This window comes from Eutrigla gurnardus, assembly GCF_963514095.1.
Source record: "Eutrigla gurnardus genome assembly, chromosome: 18".
Lineage (NCBI taxonomy): Eukaryota > Metazoa > Chordata > Actinopteri > Perciformes > Triglidae > Eutrigla > Eutrigla gurnardus.
Genome location: NC_139929.1, coordinates 6826205 through 6849540, shown reverse-complemented (window position 1 = coordinate 6849540; position 23336 = coordinate 6826205). Strand labels below are relative to the sequence as shown.

Genomic DNA, 23336 nt, shown 5'->3' with positions numbered 1-23336 from the left:
TGCTTGACCACACATGAGTTTGTAAAGAATGTTTCACCGGACATTTCAGGATGACCAAATAAAATTTTGGGGAAAATACTTAAATAATAATAATAATAATAATAAATAAATAACCATGTTAAATCTTGTTGGTTTTAATTCATATACAAGTGCAGGGTGAATATTAATATTTTTCCAAAAATATATAAGATATTCCTTATTTTGACCACTTTTATTAGTGCTGGGTTGAACCAGATCCAATTAGAGAAGACAAATCCAGACAGGGAGTACAAAAACTCACACAGAACACCACAGAAAACTTGGAAACCACAAACACATTAAAAACCACCAAACCAGAAGGAAAACCAGGGAGCTTATAAATAAGGTAGACTAATGGCAAGATCAGTGGCAGGTGAGCAATTAGGGCAGGTGTGACTAATCAAAGAGGCGGGAAAACACATAAAGGCAGGACGAAACACAACCTACGAGTTAGAACAGGAAAGGGACTGAAGGAACAGAAAACCTGAAACAAAACCTCTCATAGCTGATGGCATGAAATTAAAAAAAAGCACTGATAAAGAGATTGGAAGCATTTCCATTTCCTCTCAGTGGCTCTTAACATGGCGACGCCTGAGCCGGTGGCTCACAGCTAACGATGCTAACGGGGCTAACGGTCCAAACGTGCTGACGGGGCTGAAAACGGGAGCGTGTCTACGTTTCCCTCAGATTAATGATAACCCTAAATTCCCAAACTGTGTCCATATAAACCAGCCATGCGACATCATAGATCATTAACTGTTTGGCACACAGTCAGACGGTATCTTCAGCAGCGCACGACATCCATCACACGTTGTGTAGATCTGTGATTTACTGGCCATCTGGGACAACAATGGAATATCTAACGTCTCCACCAGACACATGAATCTGTGGAGAGACCTCCAGGTTGCATCTTCACCCTATAAATCTGAGACACACTGTACAGGTGTTGCCTTTTAGATGGATTAAATAAATTACTTTATAACGGGAAACCCAGTCAAATTAAATATTTCAATATGTTCAGTCTGGCCGACAAGACGCCGTTAAAACACATGATGATGATGATAACACCAGCAGCACTCGTCCCATCTGCCGGGACGGCGTTACATCTGCACGCCTCCGTTACTTTCACACGGCCGTGAATGAGCAGCAACAGGTGCCACCATAGCAGTTTACTGCTTCATATAAATCTGTCGAGTGCAGATAATAACCGACCAGTTAGTGCTCGTGCATCCTTCAATGTCACAGGATTTCCCCGAGCTGCGTTAGAAGCAACAGCTCAGTTGTTTTTGAAGCGTTTTGCATTGCAGCACACTGTGATAGATCTGTCTGATTGTGACATTTAATCACTAATTTAGAAATGGGGTTGTTGTTGTTTTTTAAAGCTTCCAGGTAACGATCATATTTTGTGGCTTCCTTTCTGAGAAAGATGAACAGATTTGATAATGCTCTTCACTCCATGTGTACACGCAGGTCTGATGAGTATCAAGGTCAGGACTGATCTGTGTACAATGCAAATTAAAACATAAACAGCAAAATACTTCCATGGCAAAATATAAGGTTTCTTCTCTTGTCGGGCTTGTTTTTTTGCAGTGTGAACCGTTGAATTTCATGCATATTTGTCTTATCCACATCACAATCCTTAAATTATAATACTTACAAAATGTTATATGAGCCTACAAATATAAGTGAGAGAATACAATTAGATCATGTCCCAGACAAAAATGAAACTGCAGTAAAATTAGTAAGTAAAAATTGAGAATGGTGTTGTTTTTATTTGAGACAATTCAAATGAATCAATCAGATGAATTAAGTGACCTACAATTAAGGCAACAGTAAGGCTTAATGTCAGTATCCTTACCTGCTTAAAGTGCAGATGAATGAATCACATACATGGAATGTACAGAGCTTATTTGTAAAAAAAATAAATATATATAACATCTGCTCTCCACACAGTCATCTATTGCTTTTTCTTCTCAGAGACACAGTCCCAGATGAGATGCTGATCAGGTGCTCATTTCCCATTTGTGTTAAGCATACTAAAGGAGCATAACCCCGTCATGCAGCCCATGGTGCTCTGAAGGGGCCCTCAAAACCACATGATCCACTAATTGACTAGGACCATTCTGTGGTACAAGCAAACCAAGCAGAGCTCACCATTTGTTGTTTTCCTTTCCTTTTCTCTCTCTCTCTTTGTCTCTCAAGGCTAAACCCGAGATCCCTGGTGTGAAAGTTTAGTATTTAACACTGTAACACAGGACGTGTTGCATTTAAACTCTGTGAAAACTCAAGATCACAACACCATTTAGGTTATGTGCACTTTCTAATTATAATGTTTAAAATCGATTTGAATATATATATATATATAAAGTAATAAAAATAAGACCTGCTGAATGCATTTATACATCAATAATAATTATCATGTGTATTTTTCTGAAAACGATTGATTTTTTTTTTTCATGAATACTTCTGTTTTTACATTGAATGTTATATGCAAACTTTTACTTGCAATCGAGTATTTTTGAACTGTGGTATTCCAACTTTTAGCCTACTTAAGTACATTATCTCAATACTTCTTCCACCACTGACTTCCAGCTTCTTTAATAAAAACCTCCTCTTCTGTATTTACTGTGATTTGGAAAACAGCCCGTGATTTACACAAGCATACACCCTGGTGGACTAGAGACACATTTCAGTACGGGTATCCGGATTGCAGTACGCCGCCCGCACACCAGGGGGGGCAGCAGTACTTTGATATCATTGTACTTTAGCGGTCAGAATAATTGAAGAAGAAAAGTCCCCCTCAGCTGAGGAAAATGGCCGACGTTGAGATGGACATCGCGTCCACAAGAATGAATAATGGAAACGAACACGTGTAAGTCGTTTAATTTAAGATAAGACGTCTGTGATAATAAGGTGTAAATGCATTCCCCGTCCGCAATCACAAGGGCACGGTTCTATAAATATAGCTGTGGAGGTTAACGGAACAGCAGCTTCACTATGTTGCCGGGGCTAGCTAAATTACTTAGCCCGACGGCGGGCTAACGTTCTTAGCTAACTAGCTAATGCTCTTTAGCACACCTAGCATTAAGTTTCGCCTAACGCATGACACACAGATGTGTACATCATAGTCACTGTTGTGTATTTACTTCCTGAGTATGTACCTGTCAGGCAGCATAGTCAAACACTGGTGTTCGGTCGCATGCGCCGACCCTGTAGCGTAAGTTAGCATAGCTACATGCTAACCGAGGATGGAGCTTGCTAGCTCTAAGTTCGCTAAGAACAGTTAGCGTCTCCGAGCTAATGAGTGAAACCCGCTTTGGTGGTCGCGCTCAGGGGGGGGGGGGAGCAAACAAGTGCACATGAAGACAAGTGGCTGTTGTGGCCACTCTAGTACGCAGATTTACTTCACTAAATGTTGCGGGTGTTCATTTAAATGCTACACCACATTGTTCCTGCAGCTTTTTTTTATATAGCTTAATTCAGCACATTAGCGTTACGTAACAGTGGTTTATCTAATGTTAACACCTCACCCAACTTCTAGTGATATAAAGTTTTTTGTTGTGTTATTGCTGTAACTTTATTGTAAATGTGTTAAAACGAACACGATGCAATAGTATAATTTCACAACACATTTGCACAATTTCTGACATTGAATGTTGGAATACGACAGCAGTTGTCTGTGGTGTTTTCACCAATATATGCAATTTTGGTTATATAAAAACCACTGCAAACATTTATTATTTCATGAGAAGTGGCTTTTCTACTCTGCAAGTCGATTTCAATTTAGTGAGAATGGTTGGTGCCCTGGTTGCCAATGGTTACGAGTGTTGGAGGAGAGACAACAGTAGAGAGCCTTTTTACAGGCTCTTATGAAGGGCTATTATCAGTAAATGCTTAGATTATTTTGTTCAAATATTTGATTTTCATTCGTATTATTTTGGTGTAGATGGAAACTGTTTATTGGGAGCAGTAAGCGCTTAATAAGATCCGAATTGGCATCGGACCAGACGGTTTCCTAGCGCCTATCGATCAACTAATTCTGATTTATTGACTGAGCATTTTAACACTGCTGTTATATTTTCTGCTCAATATTTACTGATGTAATTCATTCAAACAGGAAACAGGATCTGGAGAGCCATGAAAAAAGTGGAAATGAGGACAGTGGAGACATGTCGGAGGAAGAGGAGGAGGAAGAGGTAGGGGTGGACAACAACAAGACGTAATATCTTCAGTGGTATGATGCCATGATTCTGATATTAACTTAGCCATTAATTAACAGCATAACAACACATCTGATTAAATATGGAGGGTCCTATCCTTCGTCATATATAAGGAAAAATCAACAATAAAATGAACTTACAAAAAAGGAACAATCCATAAAAAAATATCCATATTCATGCAGTTATGATCACATTTCATCCAGTCATATAATACACAACATAAATTTGAAAAGAGGTTATAGCTATCTTCACAACATATCTATACATTTTGAATATTCTTACGCCTGGATGAGTTGTCAAGCTGAAATATTGTCTCATTCTAGGAGGCAGAGGCAGGGGCAGAGGTAGAGGCTAATGGCGAGAAGACAGAAGAGGGGTCCAAACATCACAGCAGCAGTGGTAAACACAAGAGGAAAAAACATAAGCATCGTAGTAAGCACAAAAAACACAAGCATGCTTCTGACGAGGACAAGGACCGCAAACGCAAGCATCGTCACAAACACAGGAAACACAAACGCAAAGAGGGCTCCTCTCCGTCTGGTGCTGCCCAATTTGCCTCCGCCGGCCACAGAAAAGTTGAATCCTCTCCGTCCTCTGGAAATCCAAGTCTGGACGACAGGGCCCTGCTGGAGGATTTGGAGAAACAGAGGGCAATGATCAAAGCTGAGCTGGACAGCCAGTTGATGGAGGGAAAGGTCCAGTCAGGAATGGGCCTTATCCTTCAGGGTTATAACTCTGGATCTGAAGAGGATGGAGAAGGTAGGATCAGAAATGGAGAACAGCGTCAAAGGGGCAGCTCAGGTAAAGCCATATCTCCCAGAGGGGGAAAAGGTGGGAAATCTAGAAGGGACTCAACAGAAGGCAGTAAGGCCACCTCCAAGCGCCGCAGTCGGAGCAAGTCTGCGGACAGGCTAGGACAGGCCAAGGAGTCCAAGCAGGACAAGGTGACCAAAACCACCAAGGACACACCTGTTAAAGACCGAGGCCGCGGCAGGAGCAGGTCGAAAGACAGAAAGCTCTCGGACAGCACTGATAGGTCCAAGGAGAGAACTGCTAGGAAGTCCAGCTCCCCCACCCCCTGGAGAGGAGAGCAGAAAAGCGGCCGCGTTGATAAACGTCCCTCTCCACAGCGGGAAGACCGACCAAACCAGGAGAGACCAGGCCGACGGTCCAGATCGCCTGGACGCGAACGACCAGGTCGCTCAGATGCTGACAGGGATAAACGGCCAGCCAAGTCTCCATCCAAGGACGCTTCATCAGGGAAAGAGAACCGCTCCCCACATAGACGAGGTCCTCACAGCCCCATGAGGAAACGCAGTGCTTCCCCTCGCCACAGAGACCCCCACCACAACCTGCCCGGTGCCTCGGACAGGACATCGAAACAAAGCCACTCTCCACCCAGAATAAGGTCCCCCCCCAGGAGACCCCGCAGCCGGTCACCAGACCTCAGGAGGAGGGATGCTGACAGGCAGGATTCACCAATGAGGTTGGTGATCAGAGCTGTTTTGACTTTTATGAGTCGGTCTGAAATGCCACACAAATGAATAATAGCCTGACTGATTCTAAAAGACACAAGCATCAAGTATTTGACAATTAATTTAGGAAACGTAGGATTTAGTTTGGCTTTGAAACGGCAAACTTCATCAAAGTTAATGTCTTTCATTAAGTGTTTAATATAGAAATTTAAAAATATAAATGTACAGCTACAGATTTTTCACTGCTTTTTTTTTGTACGAAAAGTGTTGAGTTTGAATGTCTACTCCCCTGATGTCCCTACAGGAAGCGCCCCCGTCCAGATTTAGGGCCAGGCAGAGATAGATCACGAGACAACAGTCCAAGACTAGCCCCTCGTCGCAGGATGAGTCGCTCGCCTCTAAGACGGCGGTCCCCATCGCTACGACGCCGCTCCCCCCGCAGACGGAGCAGGTCTCCACTGGGATACAGGTGATGGCACATTTTACTCCACTTTCATTCATCTCTGCTATCAGTAGACGATATTTCTCTCAGCTATATTTAGTCAGGCATTTGTCATATTGTTCTCACTTAAGGCTCTCTCAGGTTGAATGATTTACAAGGTAATAAACTATCCCTCCTTGACATCTTTGCCTTGCAGGTGTGGAGAGAGAGACCGGTACGGTAGGCTAAGACAGTACCGACGCTCAATGTCCCGCGATCGGGACAGGAGGAGAAGACGCAGCAGAGATGAGGACAAGTTCAAGGGCAGCCTTTCAGAGGGGATGAAAGTTGATCAGGAATCCTCAGGGGAAGAAGTGTGAGTAAAAGGAGATATAAGCCCCTCTGTTTCCCTTCAGGTTTTACATATGAGGCAAACCGTAGATATCTACTTTACAGAGGCTGTTGTTTCAATATTGCTTTAATTGTATTGAGGTGACTTTTTTAATTTGAGCTCAAAAACAAAGTAAAAATTTAAGAAAATAAACGTTTGTAATAAATATGTCATGCAGACTGCAGAGCTGATTAATTAACGGTTTATTCATATATTTATGTATATCCATATTTGTATCCTGGTTTGTGTTTGCAGGTTAGAGGACTTTGATGGAGAGGAGGTAGATGAAGAAGCTCTCATTGAACAGCGCCGCCAGCAGCGCTTGGCCATTGTCCAGGTCTGTTAACATCGATGCTGATCCAAACCTGCTGTTTCTATTTGTTACCATGTCAGTCTGATGTTGGTGAAGAAGCTGTGTTATGTGTTATGTTCATAGTGATCGACCTGGAAAACAAATAACTAATATACCCGACTTAATGTTTGAGTTGTATTCTTACATCGAATCATTCCTGTACAGAAATACAGGGTTGTGAATGAAGACACCAACATGTCGGAGCCCAGCAGCCCTCAGAGCAGCACACGCAGCCGCTCGCCCTCACCCGACGACATCTTGGAGCGTGTAGCTGCAGATGTCAAGGAGTACGAACGCGAGAACCTCAACACGTTTGAGGCCAGCATCAAAGCCAAGCACAACCTCATCGCCCAGGAGAAAGATGGTAATGTCTTGGTCAGAATGATCATATGTGCTGGCATACAAGGCCAACTGAATGAACAACACAGGTCAGGTGTGTGTGCGCTCCGTAGTCCACTGCGGGTGTCAACATGCGTTTTCATTTATGAAAGTATTTCGACAATAATACCTCTCCAATATGGAGAATCGTTTATGCATAAGTTGGCACTCATGGGTCTATTATTGTCCTAAACACTTCTCAGAAGTGGTGCTTCCTCGTGTGGCGCATATTGTTCCTCTCGCCATCCCCAATCAGTGCTTGTTCCTCCTCCTCTGCTGGTCAGAAGTATGATCGCACTTGTTGCCAAGAGGACATCTCTCATGTATGGCTTAAAATCCGTGTTAAAACGGGAAGAGGAACAGGTCGAGCTCAAAACTAGCTGTTTGTAGCAGAATGGGGTTATCTGGAGCCAGGTAACAAAAGAATATTGCACTCTATAATCCCTGCAGTCTCAACCATCACGTAAAGCTTTGAAATGTAGCTGTAGACAAGAAGTGGGTCCCTGCATCTCCTCCCCTTCATGGCTGAAAGGCAGGATCATCTGTGAACACGGAGATCAGAATCTGAACCGCTACAAGCGTTAGCAGGGTAGCAATCAGTTTGGAAAGTTTTGTCTTTGATAAGAAGCACAATGGCAATTCTTTACAATGCAGTTTCCCCAGTTCAGTAGTGGTCAGTTAACAGATATGAAGGAAGTCCATATTACACAGAAAGTGTAAAAAAGTGCATTAATATTTGCACTTCCCTGCAGTTTTTTGTCGACTATTTCACACAGTGATAACTTAGACTGACCAAAAAATAAATAAATGCCGCTCTGTACAAAACAAAAAGCGGCATTTGGTGGTTTGATTTGCGTGAGAAATATAGAATTGTGTGATGCAGGGAATTTAATTGTGTTTCTTTGTCATGTGTTCATTCAGTCGCTGCTTGTAATCCAAAGTCTGGGTGTCTCTGCCACCTGCAGCATGTTTTGATCTCTGATTGAGTATGTGAATCAAACACGTTCCAGATATACTGTTTTACAACATGGTGGATGACTGGGAACCTCATTCTGTATCGCTGTTTTTGTTTTTGTTTGTTTCAGGAGCCAACCCAAAGAAGCCTTCAGCCCCCGACATGTTTACAGAGTCGGATGACATGTTTGCTGCTGACTTTGATGTGAGTGTTTACTGTTTTATTTTAGGAAAATTACATGTCAAATTTTGCAGCACGTCTGAGCAATACTGCATTTTATTATCTACATCATTTTCTCTGGCTTTGTCTGAAGTTTCAGCAGAGATGAGATGAGATGACGAGGAAACACTTGGAGAGTGTCAGCAACTGTTTTTGTGTCTTTTCTGCAGAGTGCCAGGATGAGAGCAGCTGGTGTAGGGAAGGACTTCAAGGAGAACCCCAACCTCAGGGACAACTGGACTGATGCTGAGGGTTACTACCGTAAGTGCTGCCTCCTCAAGCCTTTTATTTTCTCAGGCAGCTGTCCTTGAGCGAGACTCTGAACCCTTAAGTTGCTACATGGGCACTTTACAGCAGCCCTCGGCTCCTAAAGCTCAGGTCGGGTTCAACGCAGAGGTTGGATTACATGTATAGAATATATGTTTTCATTTGTTTTATTTTATTTAAAGCCTGTGACCTGGACTGTGTCAGTATCAACATATGAAATGTACTATTACAACTTAATATAAGGAATATCTCTTGTTAAGGCCCGCCTATAGTGGTTGTAATCATATCTATATGTGCTCTCTAAGCGGAGCATCAGCCTTTCTGATATTCACAACTTCATGGATTTGTTTGTTATTTAGGGGTGAACATCGGTGAGACACTAGACAAGCGCTATGATGTTTATGGGTACACCGGCCAGGGTGTATTCAGCAACGTGATTCGAGCCAGGGACACTGCCAGGGCCGGCCAGGAGGTGGCAGTCAAGATCATCCGAAACAATGAGCTCATGTGAGTCGTACCTTCTTTTCTTCTTCTTTTTTTATAAAAACATTTTTGTTCAAATGTGAAAACAGGTTTAGATACTTAGAAATACAATACTCTATTTTAATTTGCATTGATGAACGTGTATGATTTATTTTTTTTGGTCAACAGGCAGAAGACTGGGTTGAAAGAGTTAGAATTCCTCAAGAAGCTGAACGACGCTGATCCTGATGACAAGTTCCACTGCCTTCGCCTCTTCAGGCACTTCTACCACAAGCAGCATCTCTGTCTGGTATTTGAGCCTCTCAGGTACTGGAAAAAGACAACACCATCAGCCGTGTGCAGCATTTACGTGATGGCCTCGCCTCTTAATCCCCTGTCAATTTCTCATCCGTAGTATGAACCTGCGAGAGGTGTTGAAGAAATACGGCAAAGACGTTGGGCTCCACATCAAGGCTGTGCGTTCCTACAGTCAGCAGCTGTTCTTGGCTCTCAAGCTGCTCAAACGATGCAACATACTTCATGCTGACATCAAGCCGGACAACATCCTGGTATGTAAATGCCCATAGTTCTCTTAATTTAGGTGAAAGAATGATGAAAATGACATCATCTCATCTGTGCTTATGTTTCGTCCTTCAAAGGTGAATGAGTCGAAGACCATATTGAAGCTGTGTGATTTTGGCTCTGCATCTCATGTTGCTGACAATGACATCACACCGTACCTAGTCAGCAGATTCTACAGAGCTCCAGAAATCAGTGAGTTGCATTGAGTTGCACTAAACTCACCATTAATCAGGTTGCATTTCAAACTGCTCACAATATATATATTTTTTTCTGTCCTAGTCATTGGAAAGCCGTACGATTATGGGATTGACATGTGGTCTGTTGGCTGCACTTTACACGAGCTTTACACTGGCAAAATCCTGTTTCCTGGATCTTCCAACAATCACATGATCAAACTAGCTATGGACCTCAAGGGCAAGATGCCCAACAAGGTAAAATTGCATCATATCATTCAGTTATCGTTTCCTTTTCCTCCATGAGTCGTGTTGCTGTTCCACGCCGTGTTCAAGAAGGTGATGGCTGATGCAATATCATGGGTTTCTTTCCTCAGATGATCCGTAAAGGCTTGTTCAAAGACCAGCACTTCGATCAGAATTTGAACTTCCTGTACATTGAAGTAGACAAAGTGACAGAAAGGGTACGGTGTTCCTTCTTTATTCCACACTACATTTTTACCTGACGATATAAAATGTTATTTTATTGGCTGTAGTTATCATCACTGATCGGGTTTTCTGTCATGTGTGCACCATCAGGAGAAGGTGACGGTGATGAGCACCATCAACCCCACCAAAGACCTGCTGACGGACATGATCGGATGCCAGCGGCTGCCTGAGGACCAGAGGAAGAAAGTGATGCAGCTGAAGGACCTGCTGGATAGCACCCTGATGCTGGACCCGGCCAAACGCATCAGCATCAACCAGGCTCTGCAGCACCCCTTTATCCAGGAGAAGATCTGACACCCTGAATGCCACACACTCCCAGAGCAGACAAAGAACCAACCACTAAACCAGCTCTGACAGGAACTGACTCTGCAGCGAAGCAGCCGACCCACAGAAAGGATGTTTTTTTTTTTTGTTCTTCCTCAATTTTATTTTGTTAATGGATTCATAATTGTGTTTTATTGTATATAGATCACTGAAATGGTAGCCATTCTTGAAGATTTTTGCGATTTATCATTGTAAACTTCCCCTCATACCCAGCAATGCAGTTATGGACTTTTTTTTTTTTTTTTAATTTAACTGGCATTGGAGTGACAGATGTTAAAAAGAAAAATATAATTCCTGTAAATACTGTATGTCTATTGCATTAACAATCTCAAGCAGCAGACGGTTGAGTTTTGTCGTAGTTGCAGTTGACTAAATACATTGGTTCTTTTTTTTTTAACCACAATTGTCATTGTGGGGCGATGCATGCTTCTGAATGTGCACCCTTTGTGCTCTAGATTTCTGTGGTGCAGGCCTGTGTAAATGCACTGTACGTCCATCAGTGTCCCACATGTGACAGCAACCCCCCCCCCGACCCCCAACCAAGTCTTCAGGCCCGGAGGTCTGAGCTGAAGGAATAGATCCATATTATGTACCCTTGAACTATGTTTTTGTTTTATTTTGTTTTTCCAAAAACAGGTAGTCGTCGTTTTCTGTTGCTGGACATTTCCATGTTTTTTACCTTCCTCCCCCTCCAGCACTCTGGCTACTGTAGGTCCTGGCTCTTAAGGCTCTCACATTCAAGTGCCTCCTGTATGAGCCTAGTGTGTTCACACACCCAACAAATGCGGGCCTATTGAAGCCACACCTGTGGCCCTCCTCTCCCATTGTTGTATATAGTCCATAGTTACTGTCATTTTATGTGTGATTAATTATTTTTCTTTTTTTTTTTTCCATTTAAGTGGTTAAAAAAAAAAACAATTTGTGATTTCAATAAAGACTAGTTGTGGAAACGCTGCTGAAAGAGCACCTTCAGTATATGACAACTTTTTAGTAATAAAATGTTTCCTATTGTATACCAGAACCTCTTCTTCATTTACTCCCCTACATGTCTGCATGATGAATGACATGCTGTCCCATACATTTATCAATAGCTGGCTTCATATACGAGACAGTGCAGAGTTAAAAAATGTGCTTTTTCCACATCCTTGTACCTCACTAAGTGCAGTCTGACGATGGTAAGTCAATTTAGTACAATTTACAGCTCTCATGCTCCCACCTCTGCAGTGGAAAGTCTTACCGTGCCCTTCATTTCCGCCCCATGATTGCACTTCTGTTGAGCTGCTAAAAAAGCATAATGGCAGACTCGCTTTAGAAAAGATTCCCATTTTTTTTCTCCGTCTGGAAAGTTACGGAGTGATGCAAGAGCTCTCTGCTTCTGATGTGAGCTGATTGACTGTCGGCCTGTAAATACATGTGGACTACAGAGGTCTAACCGCTGGTAAAGGTGTCGGTGTGAATGAGCAAGGGGTGCTCACCTAGTGGCTTTAATCTCGACACAGAGAGACGGAGGCTTTTAATGTGAAAATGTAACCGAACAAGTAAAAATCACGAGGATGAGATTCACTCGGCTCACTCTTGGGTTGCATTTTGTCGTGACGATCAGAAGAGGGCATCAGAAGCACTCGATATTCTCTGCTGATGGTGAGTTTGGGACTTTTATTTTTAATGACGGATGCGTTCCCAAATGAAATGAAACAGTTAAGCTATTTGTTTCATTTCAGTTGAATAACAGGGTTTATATGAGTGCGGTTTAAGGTAATCCGATTGAGTTTGGGTAATAAAAGAGCGTGTGCACAATTAGATGTAATTCTGTTTATCAAGCTGATGTCTCCGGAGTAACAAATAACGTTTTACATAATATCAAAAGCATCATGTGAAGAAGAAAAGACACTTAAAATATAACTTCTTTTTAATTTCTTTTCTCATTTTTATTAAAACCATACAAACATTTGTAGTCAGTTATAAAAGAGCAAAGTGGCTCTTCTGGCAGGCGGGAACTTGAAGCTCCGCTCTGAGCCAGATGTGTCTGGCCTCGACCCGGGGCCTGGGAATCCCTGCTTTCAAAGTCAATTCTTTATTGGCCCCAGGATACCCCCCCCCCCCCCCCCCCCCCATTTCCTCTGCTAGACCTACACAAAGAGTATTATATTTACACATTATATATAAAAGAGCACAATAAATGTGAAAACTTAAAAAAAAAAAAAGAATCAAAGAAAAGTAGAATGCATTTCGCAAATCTTAACTTTTCTGATAGTCAGACTTTTCTTATATAAATGTTCTGTCATTTTAATCTTTTTTTCTTCTTCTTCTCCAAGTCTCACGAGACACTTTACATGTTTATTTGTATTTTTTTTTTTTTTCAGAATTCACCGTGGAAGATTGGCAGTGATCTTTCTCTTTACCAACAGGCAGATACGTATAAGGCACATACCTCAATGTAATTTCCTTCTCTCAAAGGAAATGATTTCTACTTCTTTGAAGAAAAAAAAAAAAGAAAAACACAGCTACAAAAAAAATGACAACAAAAGTACCAAAGAACAATAAAACAAATTGTACCTCATTGCTTTGACGCTGAATAAAAGGTAAACTACTCGATACTCTGTTCAGTCACATCAGACTGCAAGGCAACACTAACACTGTTGACAAAGTCACTGCAATACTTAATGGCAGTACACATTCTGAATTTAAGAGCTTTGGAAAATAAAAAAAAAAACAATACAGATGATTTTTTCCTATAAAACAAAAAAAAACATCACTTGACAGAATTCATCATCAGGAGAGAGAAATGTGCTGTTGGTCATTAAGACAGATTCCAAAACGTAAAGTACTCATATCTATTTATGTAAGCGTACATAAAGCACCAAATGGGACCTTTTCACCATCGAGGAGGGGGGAAAAAAATCCACTTTTCATATATATCGTCTCCGAAACGACCGTGCAATCCAACGTCAACAATCAGATTATCACAAACGGAATATAAAAACACTGTTATATACACGTGTGAGTACCTTTTTTTACCAGACTAACTAAATCAAGCCGTTAAAGATATCAAGGAGACGACTAGCTAGGGTGCCTTGAAGACTCGGATGTGTTCGATACCAGTTACTCTTGATAAAAAAACAAAATAAAAAAAAAACACCACTTGGTAAAACTCGGCACTGAAACATTTACAGATTCACAAAAAAGTAACGTACGGACAAAATGACAACCAATGTAAATACGCCACTGATTTAAACAAAAAAAAACCTATGATATATAAAGTTCTCATCGGGGGGGGAGGGGCATGTCGGACCTGCTGCGACAAGAATGCAGGATTTGTACCTGTGGGGATCAGAAGGGTGGATACTTGGCACCTGGGCTAGTCTGTGTACTCACGTTTAACCTTGAATACATGCATTTTTTTTTTTACCGACAGCGTGTACAGAAAAAGATACGCAGAATACTGTTTTAAAGGTGTGAACGTTTGCCCACCGTCACATAAGAATACAAAGAGAAGAGCTTCCAAAAATAGCCTACATTCCAGAATAGGAATATATCTATTTATCTATACATCATTTTTGACACATCCCATTTCTGCGTGGGATTATTTTTTCTTTACAAAATAAATGGGTTGGACACTTTTAAGTACATAATAAAGTTCTCATAATTGCCACTTTGGTCTTAATCTTCACATACACCAGAGTTTTTCTCTTCCTTGTTTTGTTTTTTCCATTTTTTTCCTAAGGGAGGAGAAAGCAGAGAGAGAGAGAGAGAGAGACAGAGAGAGAGAGCAGCTACTGCATGATCGCCAGGAACTTGCTCTCCTCGGCCAGCGTGGTGAGGAGAGAGCTCATGTCTCCGATCGCCATGTTGTTGAGGCCGGGCGCCACGCTGTGGAACGCCGCCGAGGCTCGCGGGGTGGTGAGGCGCGATGAGGTCCTGGACAGACCCTGGAAGATGGAGGGACTCAGCACCCCCGAGACCAGGCTGCCCTGGTCGTAGCCGTCCTCCAGCATGGCGCCGAAGTCCAGGCTCACGCCCTCGTCTAGTATACCGGCAACGCTGCCCTCCACCGTGCTGGTCACTTGGTCCGTACCAGGCGAGAGGAGGGTGGCCGGGTTCCCGCCTCCGACGGACTCAGCCATGGAGTTCAGCAAGCACTGGTCCTCCAGGACGGGGAACGCGGAGGCCTTGCAATCCGCTGGTTCGTAAGAGAGGCAGTCACCAAAGCCCTGCTCTAAGTACCCGTGGTCCGGGGCCTCCAGTTTCAGCCCAGATACCTGATGTGCCAGGGCACAGTGGTCCACACTTCTCTGCTGCTGCTGCTGCTGCTGCTGGTTTACGCAAGCCTGGATTTCGCCAGAGTTCTCGGGATTGGGGTACTGCTGGGTCCGAGTCGAGTTCCTGTAACCGTTGGGCGGGCGAGGGACGTGGACCTGCCGATTGGGATGGAGGGCGGTTCCCTGGGAGAGGCCGGGGAGGCTGTCCAGAGAGGCCCTGCTGAGCATGAGGTTGTTCCCGATCTGGCAAGAGGTGCTGCTGTTGTGGTTCTGCTGGAAGTGACCCGGCTTTTGAGGTCCGTTGGAAACCGGCGGTTTGAAGCCCTGCGGAGGAGGCCTGTCGACGATCTGTGAGAAGTGAGGCCTCCCGAACGGGTTGGCGGCGTTGTGAGCGGCGCCCCTCATCTCCATGCAGGAGCTGGGCGACGTCTCCAGCTTCACCCCCGTGTTGATACAGCAAGCGCTCTGAGGCTGACCCGCCTGCGCACAACTGTTCTGGAAATCAACCGGCACTTGCTGCTGGACCACCATGTTCCCGAACCGGCCGAAAGGTGCCGACGCGGGTCCGTGTTCTGCGCCCGGCCACCTTCCACACTGCGTCTGGTGGTTTTGCTCCCTCAGGGGGGACCGGTCGGCGCTCCCGGAGGTCACCTCGTTCCACTGGATGGGAAGCTTGCTCGGGCTCGTCCGCTCTGCGCTCTGCTGCGGCTGGAGGCCGTGGGACCCAGGGAAGGCCACGTTCAACCCCGAGGCCTGGATCTGATCCATCTCCTCCATAGACGGGTGGGAGGTGTCCCTTTGGCTTGAAGCTATTTGGTCCTCGATGTGCATGTAGGAGCCGCCGTCCGCCTGAACCTGGGAGTGGAGATACTGCACCAGGTCGTCCGGGAGCATGTCCTCGTCGCCCAGCAACAGGCCGGCCTCGTCCTCCATGGCCAGGGCTTCTAAGGCCGCGTGCTCGGCGATGCTCGGGGTGTACGGCGAGTGCTGCAGGCCCCTCTGCAGGTTCCCCTCGGAGCGCGTGTAGTTCTGTAGGCTGAAGCTGCGAGTTTCGGGCGTCGAGTGCTGAGACAGCGGCGGGAGAGGGTGGAGGTTGTTAAGGCTGTTGAAGCGTTGCACCGGGGGCAGGCTGTACATGTCGCGAGGCTGCGTCCGCACCGGGTCGCTGGCCCGCCGGTTCCCGTTCAGTGGCCCCTCGCCAGGATAGAGGACCCTCCTCCTGTGTCCCGCGTACCCGTTGGTGTACCCGTTGGTGCCGTCGGCGCAGCAGTGCGGCCTGACTAGAGGCGGCAACGAGTGGTTGCTGCCCCCCTCGTCCATCATGGCCATGCGAGTCTTCAGGCTCATGCGCTCCATGTTGGGGAGCGGCGTGGGAGGCGGGCCGCCGGTCGCCGCCGCGTACTTGGCTTTCAGGTGGTAGTGCTGCGCCGGGGTTAAAGTGAGCATCCCCCGCGATCCTCCTCCCATTCCTACGCCTCCGAGACCTCCGCAGCCCCCCATGGAGTACATCCCTCCCCCCGTCCCGCCTCCGTACTGACTCGCCTCGCTGGACCGGCGGGAGGCGTCGGTGGAGATGGGGTCGTAAGAGTCGCTGGAGCTCAGGTTGTGGAGGCGGCGGTGGTGGGCGGCCGCCATCGTGCCCTCGCTCTGGGACGCCTGGCTGGAGCGCCGGCTGGAGAAGCAGGGCGAGATGCCCGAGGAGCGCCGGCTGCTGCTCAGATAGGCCGAGCTGGCGTTGCTGCCGCTGCTGTCGCGCCGGTCTCGGAGCAAATTGAGCACGGTGAGCTCGGTGCTTCCCAGCTCAGCATGAGCAGGTGGCTGTGGAGCAGACACCCCCCACTGCCGGCCCAGACAGGATCCTGAGAAACACAGAAACAGGACGAATAAAGTTTGGACATTTAACAAGGATTCCAAGTGGTGAAAGGGAGATTACAGGAGGACGTGAGATCCCCCAAACAGATGTTACCCAAGACAACAGGCTGCATTTGGCCATGAAACACGGTTACATGCTATTTTCTCTGATATGATATACAGCTCGACATGCTTTTGACGCCATTTTCCAGCGGAACAGAGAATTTTCAGCATCTGTTTTGCCTGAATGCTTTAGCCAAAACGGGCAAGATGGAATCCCGGATAATTTATTTCTCAATGAGTGATTTGAACGCACGTTTTGTGGTGATAAGTAAATTCTGCGTACCGATGCTTTATTACTGTAAAATTGCTCAAAGGAACATGGAAAGGAATTTATGAGGGTTTTAGATATTTTAAGAGCGACCCTTACCCTTCCCCAGGACGCTGGGTAGCGTGGAACCTTTCGGGGGCGGTGTAGGGGACAGGGGCCCCAGCCTGGGCAGCGCTCCGTTCACCTGCTTCAGCCTCTCCATCTTGATGTGCTCCATCCAGCGCACGGGGCGGCCGACGCTTCGCCTCGCCTGCAGGGTCAGCATGGCCGCCGTGGCCGTGGAGACCGTGGAGTCCATGATGGGGGCTGGCTCGCCCTCGCACTCCTCCTCCACCTCCTCCACCATCTCCTCCTTCTCCCCGTCCTCCTCCAGCCCCTCCCCTAGCGAGCGTCCGGCGCTCACAGCAAGCTGGACTCCACTGCAGGGATAGGTGCTGACGGGGGACTGGTCACTGCTGCATGTAGACTGACCGCCAGGGCTTGGCTGAGACGTCTGACGGGGGGGGGAAAGGAAGGAGAATTCATGTAGGATGATTATCGGGTCCATTTCAGGAAACACATGATGTCATACGTCACAAACAATGATACAATGTAATCATTTGAAGGATGTATTCTGTACAATAGACGATGACCATAACAACAATGATTGTTGCAGCTGGACGTGCAAACTTCAGAACTAACAGACATTTTGTACATAAAGAGGGCATGAGTAATGCGTGGCTGCTTTTCAGATAATAGGCAAATAGGATAACGGCCTCTTGTGAGACCGACAAGAGACTAATTAGGTTGTTTACTGAATTTTAAACCATGTTGCACTGAGGAATAGTGGAATTACTTTTTTTTGGCAACAAAGCGGCGGTTTAGAGGTCATTCGCCCCTGCACAACACACAACAGAGCCCCGGACAGTATCAGGGCACGCTAACCCCTCAGTTCTGCCCAAAGGCATTGGCATTGCTCAGAGAAAAAAAGAAAATTCCCTTTTGGCAATATCACTGGCACTCTTCAAAGTGATGTAGAATGAGGAAGTCGGGTCTTTTGGTATGAATGCGAGGGATGAGGGGGAAACAATGCTGCCATGTTTTGGGTGAAAGTGGAGCGGTTGGTGATGGGATGGGAAAAAAGGCTATAAACACACAAAAGTATGAGCGAGACAAGAAGTGAGAATATTTTACAAATGCAACGTGAAGGGGATACCTATGTCTCACCTGATTACCCACTGTCCTTAGAAAGGGAAGGAGAGAAATGCCGAAGCATCGGATAGAAAGAAAAAGTGTAGTCGTTAGAAGAATTCAGTGTTAAACGTGCACGCCCCTATTATTAATAACTAAAGGAATTAGTAAAAGCATGAGGAAATAGTCAGCGACGGCCTTAAATGGAGTCTTACCATAGGCTTTTCTGTCTTGATGGACTTGACCTGCAGACATTCATCCTGCTTTGAGGTAGCGTGGTTGTACTCCCTTTCCGTATACCCACCCAGGGGCAGTTGCCCTGGCGACCGGCCCTGGCCGTTGCCCCCGGACTCCCGTTGGGGCGGAGGGCGCGGGTAATCCCCCCGCTGTTTCTTGGTGACGTGCGCCTCGGGCCCGTGCACCGTCTTCACGTGTTTGCGTAAGGAGCTCGGGTCCGTGTAGCGTTTGGTGCAGCCGGGGATTTTACACACATAAGGTTTCTGGGAACGAAAGGAGAGAGATCGTGAACGTCACACTTATCAGTACTTTATTATGTATTTGGATCCCCACAAAGTGGTCGCTAGTCTTCCAGGGGTCCACACAGATGCACGTCAACAACAAAAAGACAATTAAAATCAGCTCATACAAGATAATTACAGCATGAATAAGGTTGACTTAGAATAAAACACAATTTAAAAGCAGTTACAAACAAAAAAATACAAAATAAGAGCAAAATTATATAAAAAAACTAGAATATATGGCTACAAAAGCAAAAATGATTACAAATAAAAAACCCAAATCAGCTATTTCAGAGCCAACAATTGTAGTTTTACTGCCTTTTTGAAAGAAAATCTATTGGTTATTTGTCTCATATTGGTAGGGAGTGGATTCCAGGCCACAAAACCTCTGTAAAGAACAGTTTGTCAGTACCTCGTTGGAGTGCGTGCGATTCTGATGCTTGGCCCGGTCCGAGGCATTAGAGAAGGCCTTGTTGCAGCCTTCGTGTTCACACACATACGGTTTCTCCCCGGTGTGCGAGCGTAAGTGAGTCTTAAGGTTTTCCAGACGGGAGTAGGCCTTGGCACAGCCTTCAAACTGCGGAAGACAGAAGAGGACATCACTCATACGGTCTGGATCTCCTGTTAGCAAGGTGATGTGTAAAACAGCGGATTCCTCACCGTGCACTTGTGGGGCTTTTCCCCAGTATGTCTGCGCATGTGGACCACCAGCATGTACTGGGCCTTGAAGGGCTTCTGCTCCCGGGAACACTCCTCCCACCGACACACGAACTCCTTCTTCTCCCCGTGGATGTGGTCATTGTTGATGTGCTGGAAAAGACGATGCAAGAGCTTAATGTTGTGTTTCCTTGAATTGATTTGTTGTTCGGCTGGAGGATTTTTTTATTTTCCATTCTTTTCGAGTCTCAGCGTCCGATTCCGAACGGGATTTTCAAATAAAACCCTGTCACCTCGCATCACACTGGGCGCTCGCACCCTCCCGCGACAAGTGCTGACAGTTGTGCTGCCGTGGCAACTTCCAATCTGAGGCTTAGGGGGGGGAGGAGGAGGAGGAGGGGAGGTGAGGAGACGGAGCGAGAAATCAAAAGTTCAGTTGTGGCATCTGAAACGCGTGGGGCTTTACAACTCCAGCCAAGCATTATATCTGCGAGCGCCGCCTTTCTCTTCCCCCTTCCCCTCTTCCTCACTAACTGTCTTGTAAAAACCGGGTAAGTGGTGGATGTTACGGAGGATTGAAGGAGGTGAAGATGGTCAAAAAAAACAAAACAAAAAAAATGTCACGCAGACCCTCTAGGGACGAAGTCAACATCTGGCTCTCTTTCAGAGACAACACTGTCGTGGCCTCTGAAGTGCCTTTCAGGGAGCAATTTAAACCCGGAGAGACAGACACAATATCCTGACCAGGAGGAACCGGTATTATTACATTCCTGAGCAGCGAAGAAGAGTCGTCTTTGCCTTCGGGGTGAATGGAGAGGGACGGATGGAAACAGGAGAGAGAGATAAATAGAGACTTTGAATGCTCTTAAATGTCCGAGGGGGAGAACACGCTTCTTTTTGACTTCTTACTCGCGCTATAAAACACGCAGCACCAAAGCAAATAAAGCATCCAGGGTCAGTTCCCCTGCAGGCATGACACCGCTCTGACAATGGCATCTTTGTGCCTTCACCGGCGCCCTGCCCACTGGCCAGATCATGACCTCACAGATCACCATAACCGTGACATCGACCAGTTAAGCGCCCCCTTTTTTCTTAAATCTTTTTTTCTCCCCAAGACGTTTTGACCGTAAGTCTGTCTTAAAGCTAAAGGGGGGAGAATCGACAAATGTGGCGGCGCCACAGCAAAAGCGAGGAGCGAAATTGACGTTAATACATCCGCAAAAGGACCTCCATTATTCTCGCTTGACATTTTTTTAATTCTAAAGTGACAAACAAGACTAATTCCGGGGGGGAAGTGATTGGGAGGGGGGACTGGATGACCACAGACGTTAGTGAAGTTCCCCCCCCCCCCCAAAGATTGATCTCCTCGCCACCTCGGGGCCCGAGCCTCTGGAAAAAAACCTGACTCTTCCTCTCTGTGAGGGAATCCCTGTGGCAAGCAATCGCTCTGTCGTGAGTGGCGTTCAATATCCCCCGGCTGAGAGCGATGGGGCGAGCGCCGCGGTGCTGGATCACGCCGGGGTGGCTGGCACCAACGCCGGAATGGATACGCACTCACACCCTGTTTGTACAAATGGAGGAGGTCGTTGACGGGCGTGATGCATGAGCCCTCCGAGCTGACAGGGAGATGGGGGGAGGGGGGACCCTAATGGTATGATCTAATGGCAATTCTTATTGAATCAATAATCTCCATGCTGAGCGGACAGGGCCCCCGTTGGCCGGCTAAATCGACAAACAGGTGCTGATAGCGGCGGCTGCGGCGGGTTATTCGTCTTCCCCCCTGCCAGCTTATCGGCCAACAACTGTAAAAACGCCACCAAGATGGATTTAGGAGGGGCGGCGCGCGACAGGGAGCGCCGGGGACACGGACACAGGGGACACTGGAGCCGCCTGTGACGTATAAGAGGTTCACATCTGCACACAGGTGCAGGCAGCTCTCCTGGTCCGGGCCCCTGCTGCATGGGCTGCGTGGCAAAAACATCCATAAACAGAAATAGCACAAACACTTTTTCGGCCCCTCTGTGCGAATATTCATCTGACGTTCCTCCCCTCCTATCTAGCTTTTTTCTCGGCTCCTTCGGTATCCATCTCCACGTCTCCTTATCAAGCGCTCTCTGGGACGCCGCCGCCGTGCATTAGAATGCAAGCGTGCATGAAAAGAGGGGGCCTGTTTACAAGGCAATTTCACTAAGCTGTGGGACCCGCAACACCGTTTAGCTTTATCAAACACCGCCTAATAAATCATATGCTCTTTTGTGATGTCAGTTGCTGAAGTGCTTTGTGTAAAGAGAGGGGGGAAGAAGGGAGGGATGGAGGAGGGAGGAGGTAAAAGGGGGGGGGGGGGATGAGTGAGTGAAGGAAGGAAGGAGGGAGGATGGGAGTGTGTGAGCAGGGGGCAGGGAGCTAGAATTGGCATGTGTAATTCAGCACAGTCTTTTCATCTTAGAGTAAGATACTCTTGACAGATAAGGAGCCTAATCCTTCTCCTGATCAAAAAAAAAAAAAAAAAATCTGCATTTTACCAATTAAAAGCCTGCGCCAGCAGCCAGAGAGGAGGGGGGGGGGGGGGGTGCCTTCAGACTGCACCCACGTTTATCTCCCTTTAACACAGCAGCCGCCTCAACAAGGGAGAGCCAGCTCCCCCCCCCCCCATCTAAGAACAAGGACATCACAGCGCCACCTATGGAGACGACGCCGGATGAGCTGTGAGAACACACGCATGCAGACCCCCCACCCCCCCGTAGTCTGTTAGAAGGCCTGCAATGACAGGACAGAACCTGAACTCCCAAGTTCACAACTAATGGTTCAGTTGAAGAAGCTGAAGCTTAAATTTAGCGACTCCAAGAGGAGAAAAAACAACCAACCATGATTTCACAGAGGGGCTGTAACTACTTCATTTCATATTATTCATCATACCTGTCCAAGGACACCTCAGCTGCATAGCTCCAAGTATCAGCGATGGATCAATGAGGAAATAAAAGACTGTTGAGCCAGACCACATTAGGCGGTTTATGGGGGTGTGGGGTTGGCATCTCCAGCGACAAAAACGAGTGCAAAGAGCCCCCTTCAAGAGAGACATTAAAGAAGCCACCAGGCCTTATCTTTAAAAGTACTCCCTTCAAGGGGGGAGAGAGGGGAGGGGAGAAAATGAAAAAAGAAAATGAGGGAGAGGGAGAGGTCCCCCCCCACCCCAAAAAAAAAGAATAAGGGGAAGCAAAAGAATGTGGAGTGGAGAGGGAGATTGAGAGAGTTGAAATGTAATAAATGAAATAAATACAGCAAAAAAAGAAAACGAAAATTGACACCCGCCTCGCTTTTGCTGACTGGGTAGGCCAGATAAGTGAGCTAAATTGCACAGATCTGATGTTTATCTTATCGGCGGCACCGAGAGCGCTTAAACGCAGATGATAAAGGAACGCCGCGGCGCGTCGTGGTGAGAGGCGCGCCTGAGAGTGTAAAAATATGCATGAAGAGCGCGGCAGGAGTGCTTTTGAACAAGGTGGAGAGCGACGAGGGTGGTGGGAAAGGCTTAATTCTAAAATTAGGCCGACCACAAAGGGAAAAAGGGGGATATTTGAATCAGCGCGGCTGTTACTTTTAATCCATACGACAAACAACATTTTATCATGACGTAGACCGTCGACACCGCCGTCACAATGTTTAAATAAATCCGTGTAAAAAGCTGGTGGTTAAACAACCGAGGAGATTTTTCTTTTTTAACCCTCATCATGTTTTTTTCCCCAAAGCTATTTCAGAAGACAAGTACAAGGGGGAAGGGACGCTCCATTGTTTGGTTATACCCCCCCCCTCCAAACCCCTCCCAG

General features: G+C 46.3%; 2 protein-coding genes across 2 annotated transcripts in view; one reads left to right on the top strand and one right to left on the bottom strand.

The window, feature by feature from the left end:
- Positions 1-2788: 2788 nt before the first annotated feature.
- On the top strand, positions 2789-11742 carry prpf4bb (pre-mRNA processing factor 4Bb). Its single transcript, XM_084033598.1, has 16 exons — positions 2789-2890; positions 4136-4214; positions 4562-5724; positions 6018-6182; positions 6352-6510; positions 6781-6862; positions 7043-7241; positions 8341-8414; positions 8600-8690; positions 9056-9203; positions 9348-9485; positions 9574-9727; positions 9818-9932; positions 10020-10171; positions 10291-10377; positions 10493-11742. Exons 1-16 carry the CDS (start codon positions 2832-2834, stop codon positions 10694-10696), a joined length of 3069 nt encoding a protein of 1022 aa, XP_083889724.1. The 5' UTR covers positions 2789-2831; the 3' UTR covers positions 10697-11742.
- Positions 11743-12842: 1100 nt separating this feature from the next.
- Positions 12843-23336, bottom strand: part of gli3 (GLI family zinc finger 3) — an 83035-nt gene continuing 72541 nt past the window's right edge. Inside the window, exons 11-15 of the mRNA XM_084033237.1 lie at positions 19516-19665; positions 19268-19432; positions 18553-18837; positions 17267-17660; positions 12843-16844 (exon numbers count right to left, since the gene is read on the bottom strand). Of these exons, the coding sequence (XP_083889363.1) occupies positions 14500-16844; positions 17267-17660; positions 18553-18837; positions 19268-19432; positions 19516-19665 (3339 nt within the window). The 3' untranslated portion in view covers positions 12843-14499. The remainder of the gene's footprint in view (positions 16845-17266; positions 17661-18552; positions 18838-19267; positions 19433-19515; positions 19666-23336) is intronic.

Bases quoted from the DNA above. Each gene is read 5' to 3' on its own strand.
- prpf4bb (XM_084033598.1), top strand. From the start codon at position 2,832: ATGGCCGACGTTGAGATGGACATCGCGTCCACAAGAATGAATAATGGA. The intron at 8,415-8,599 runs GTGAGTGTTTAC...TCTTTTCTGCAG, and splicing joins TGTTTGCTGCTGACTTTGAT to AGTGCCAGGATGAGAGCAGC. The intron at 9,933-10,019 runs GTGAGTTGCATT...TTTCTGTCCTAG, and splicing joins CTACAGAGCTCCAGAAATCA to TCATTGGAAAGCCGTACGAT.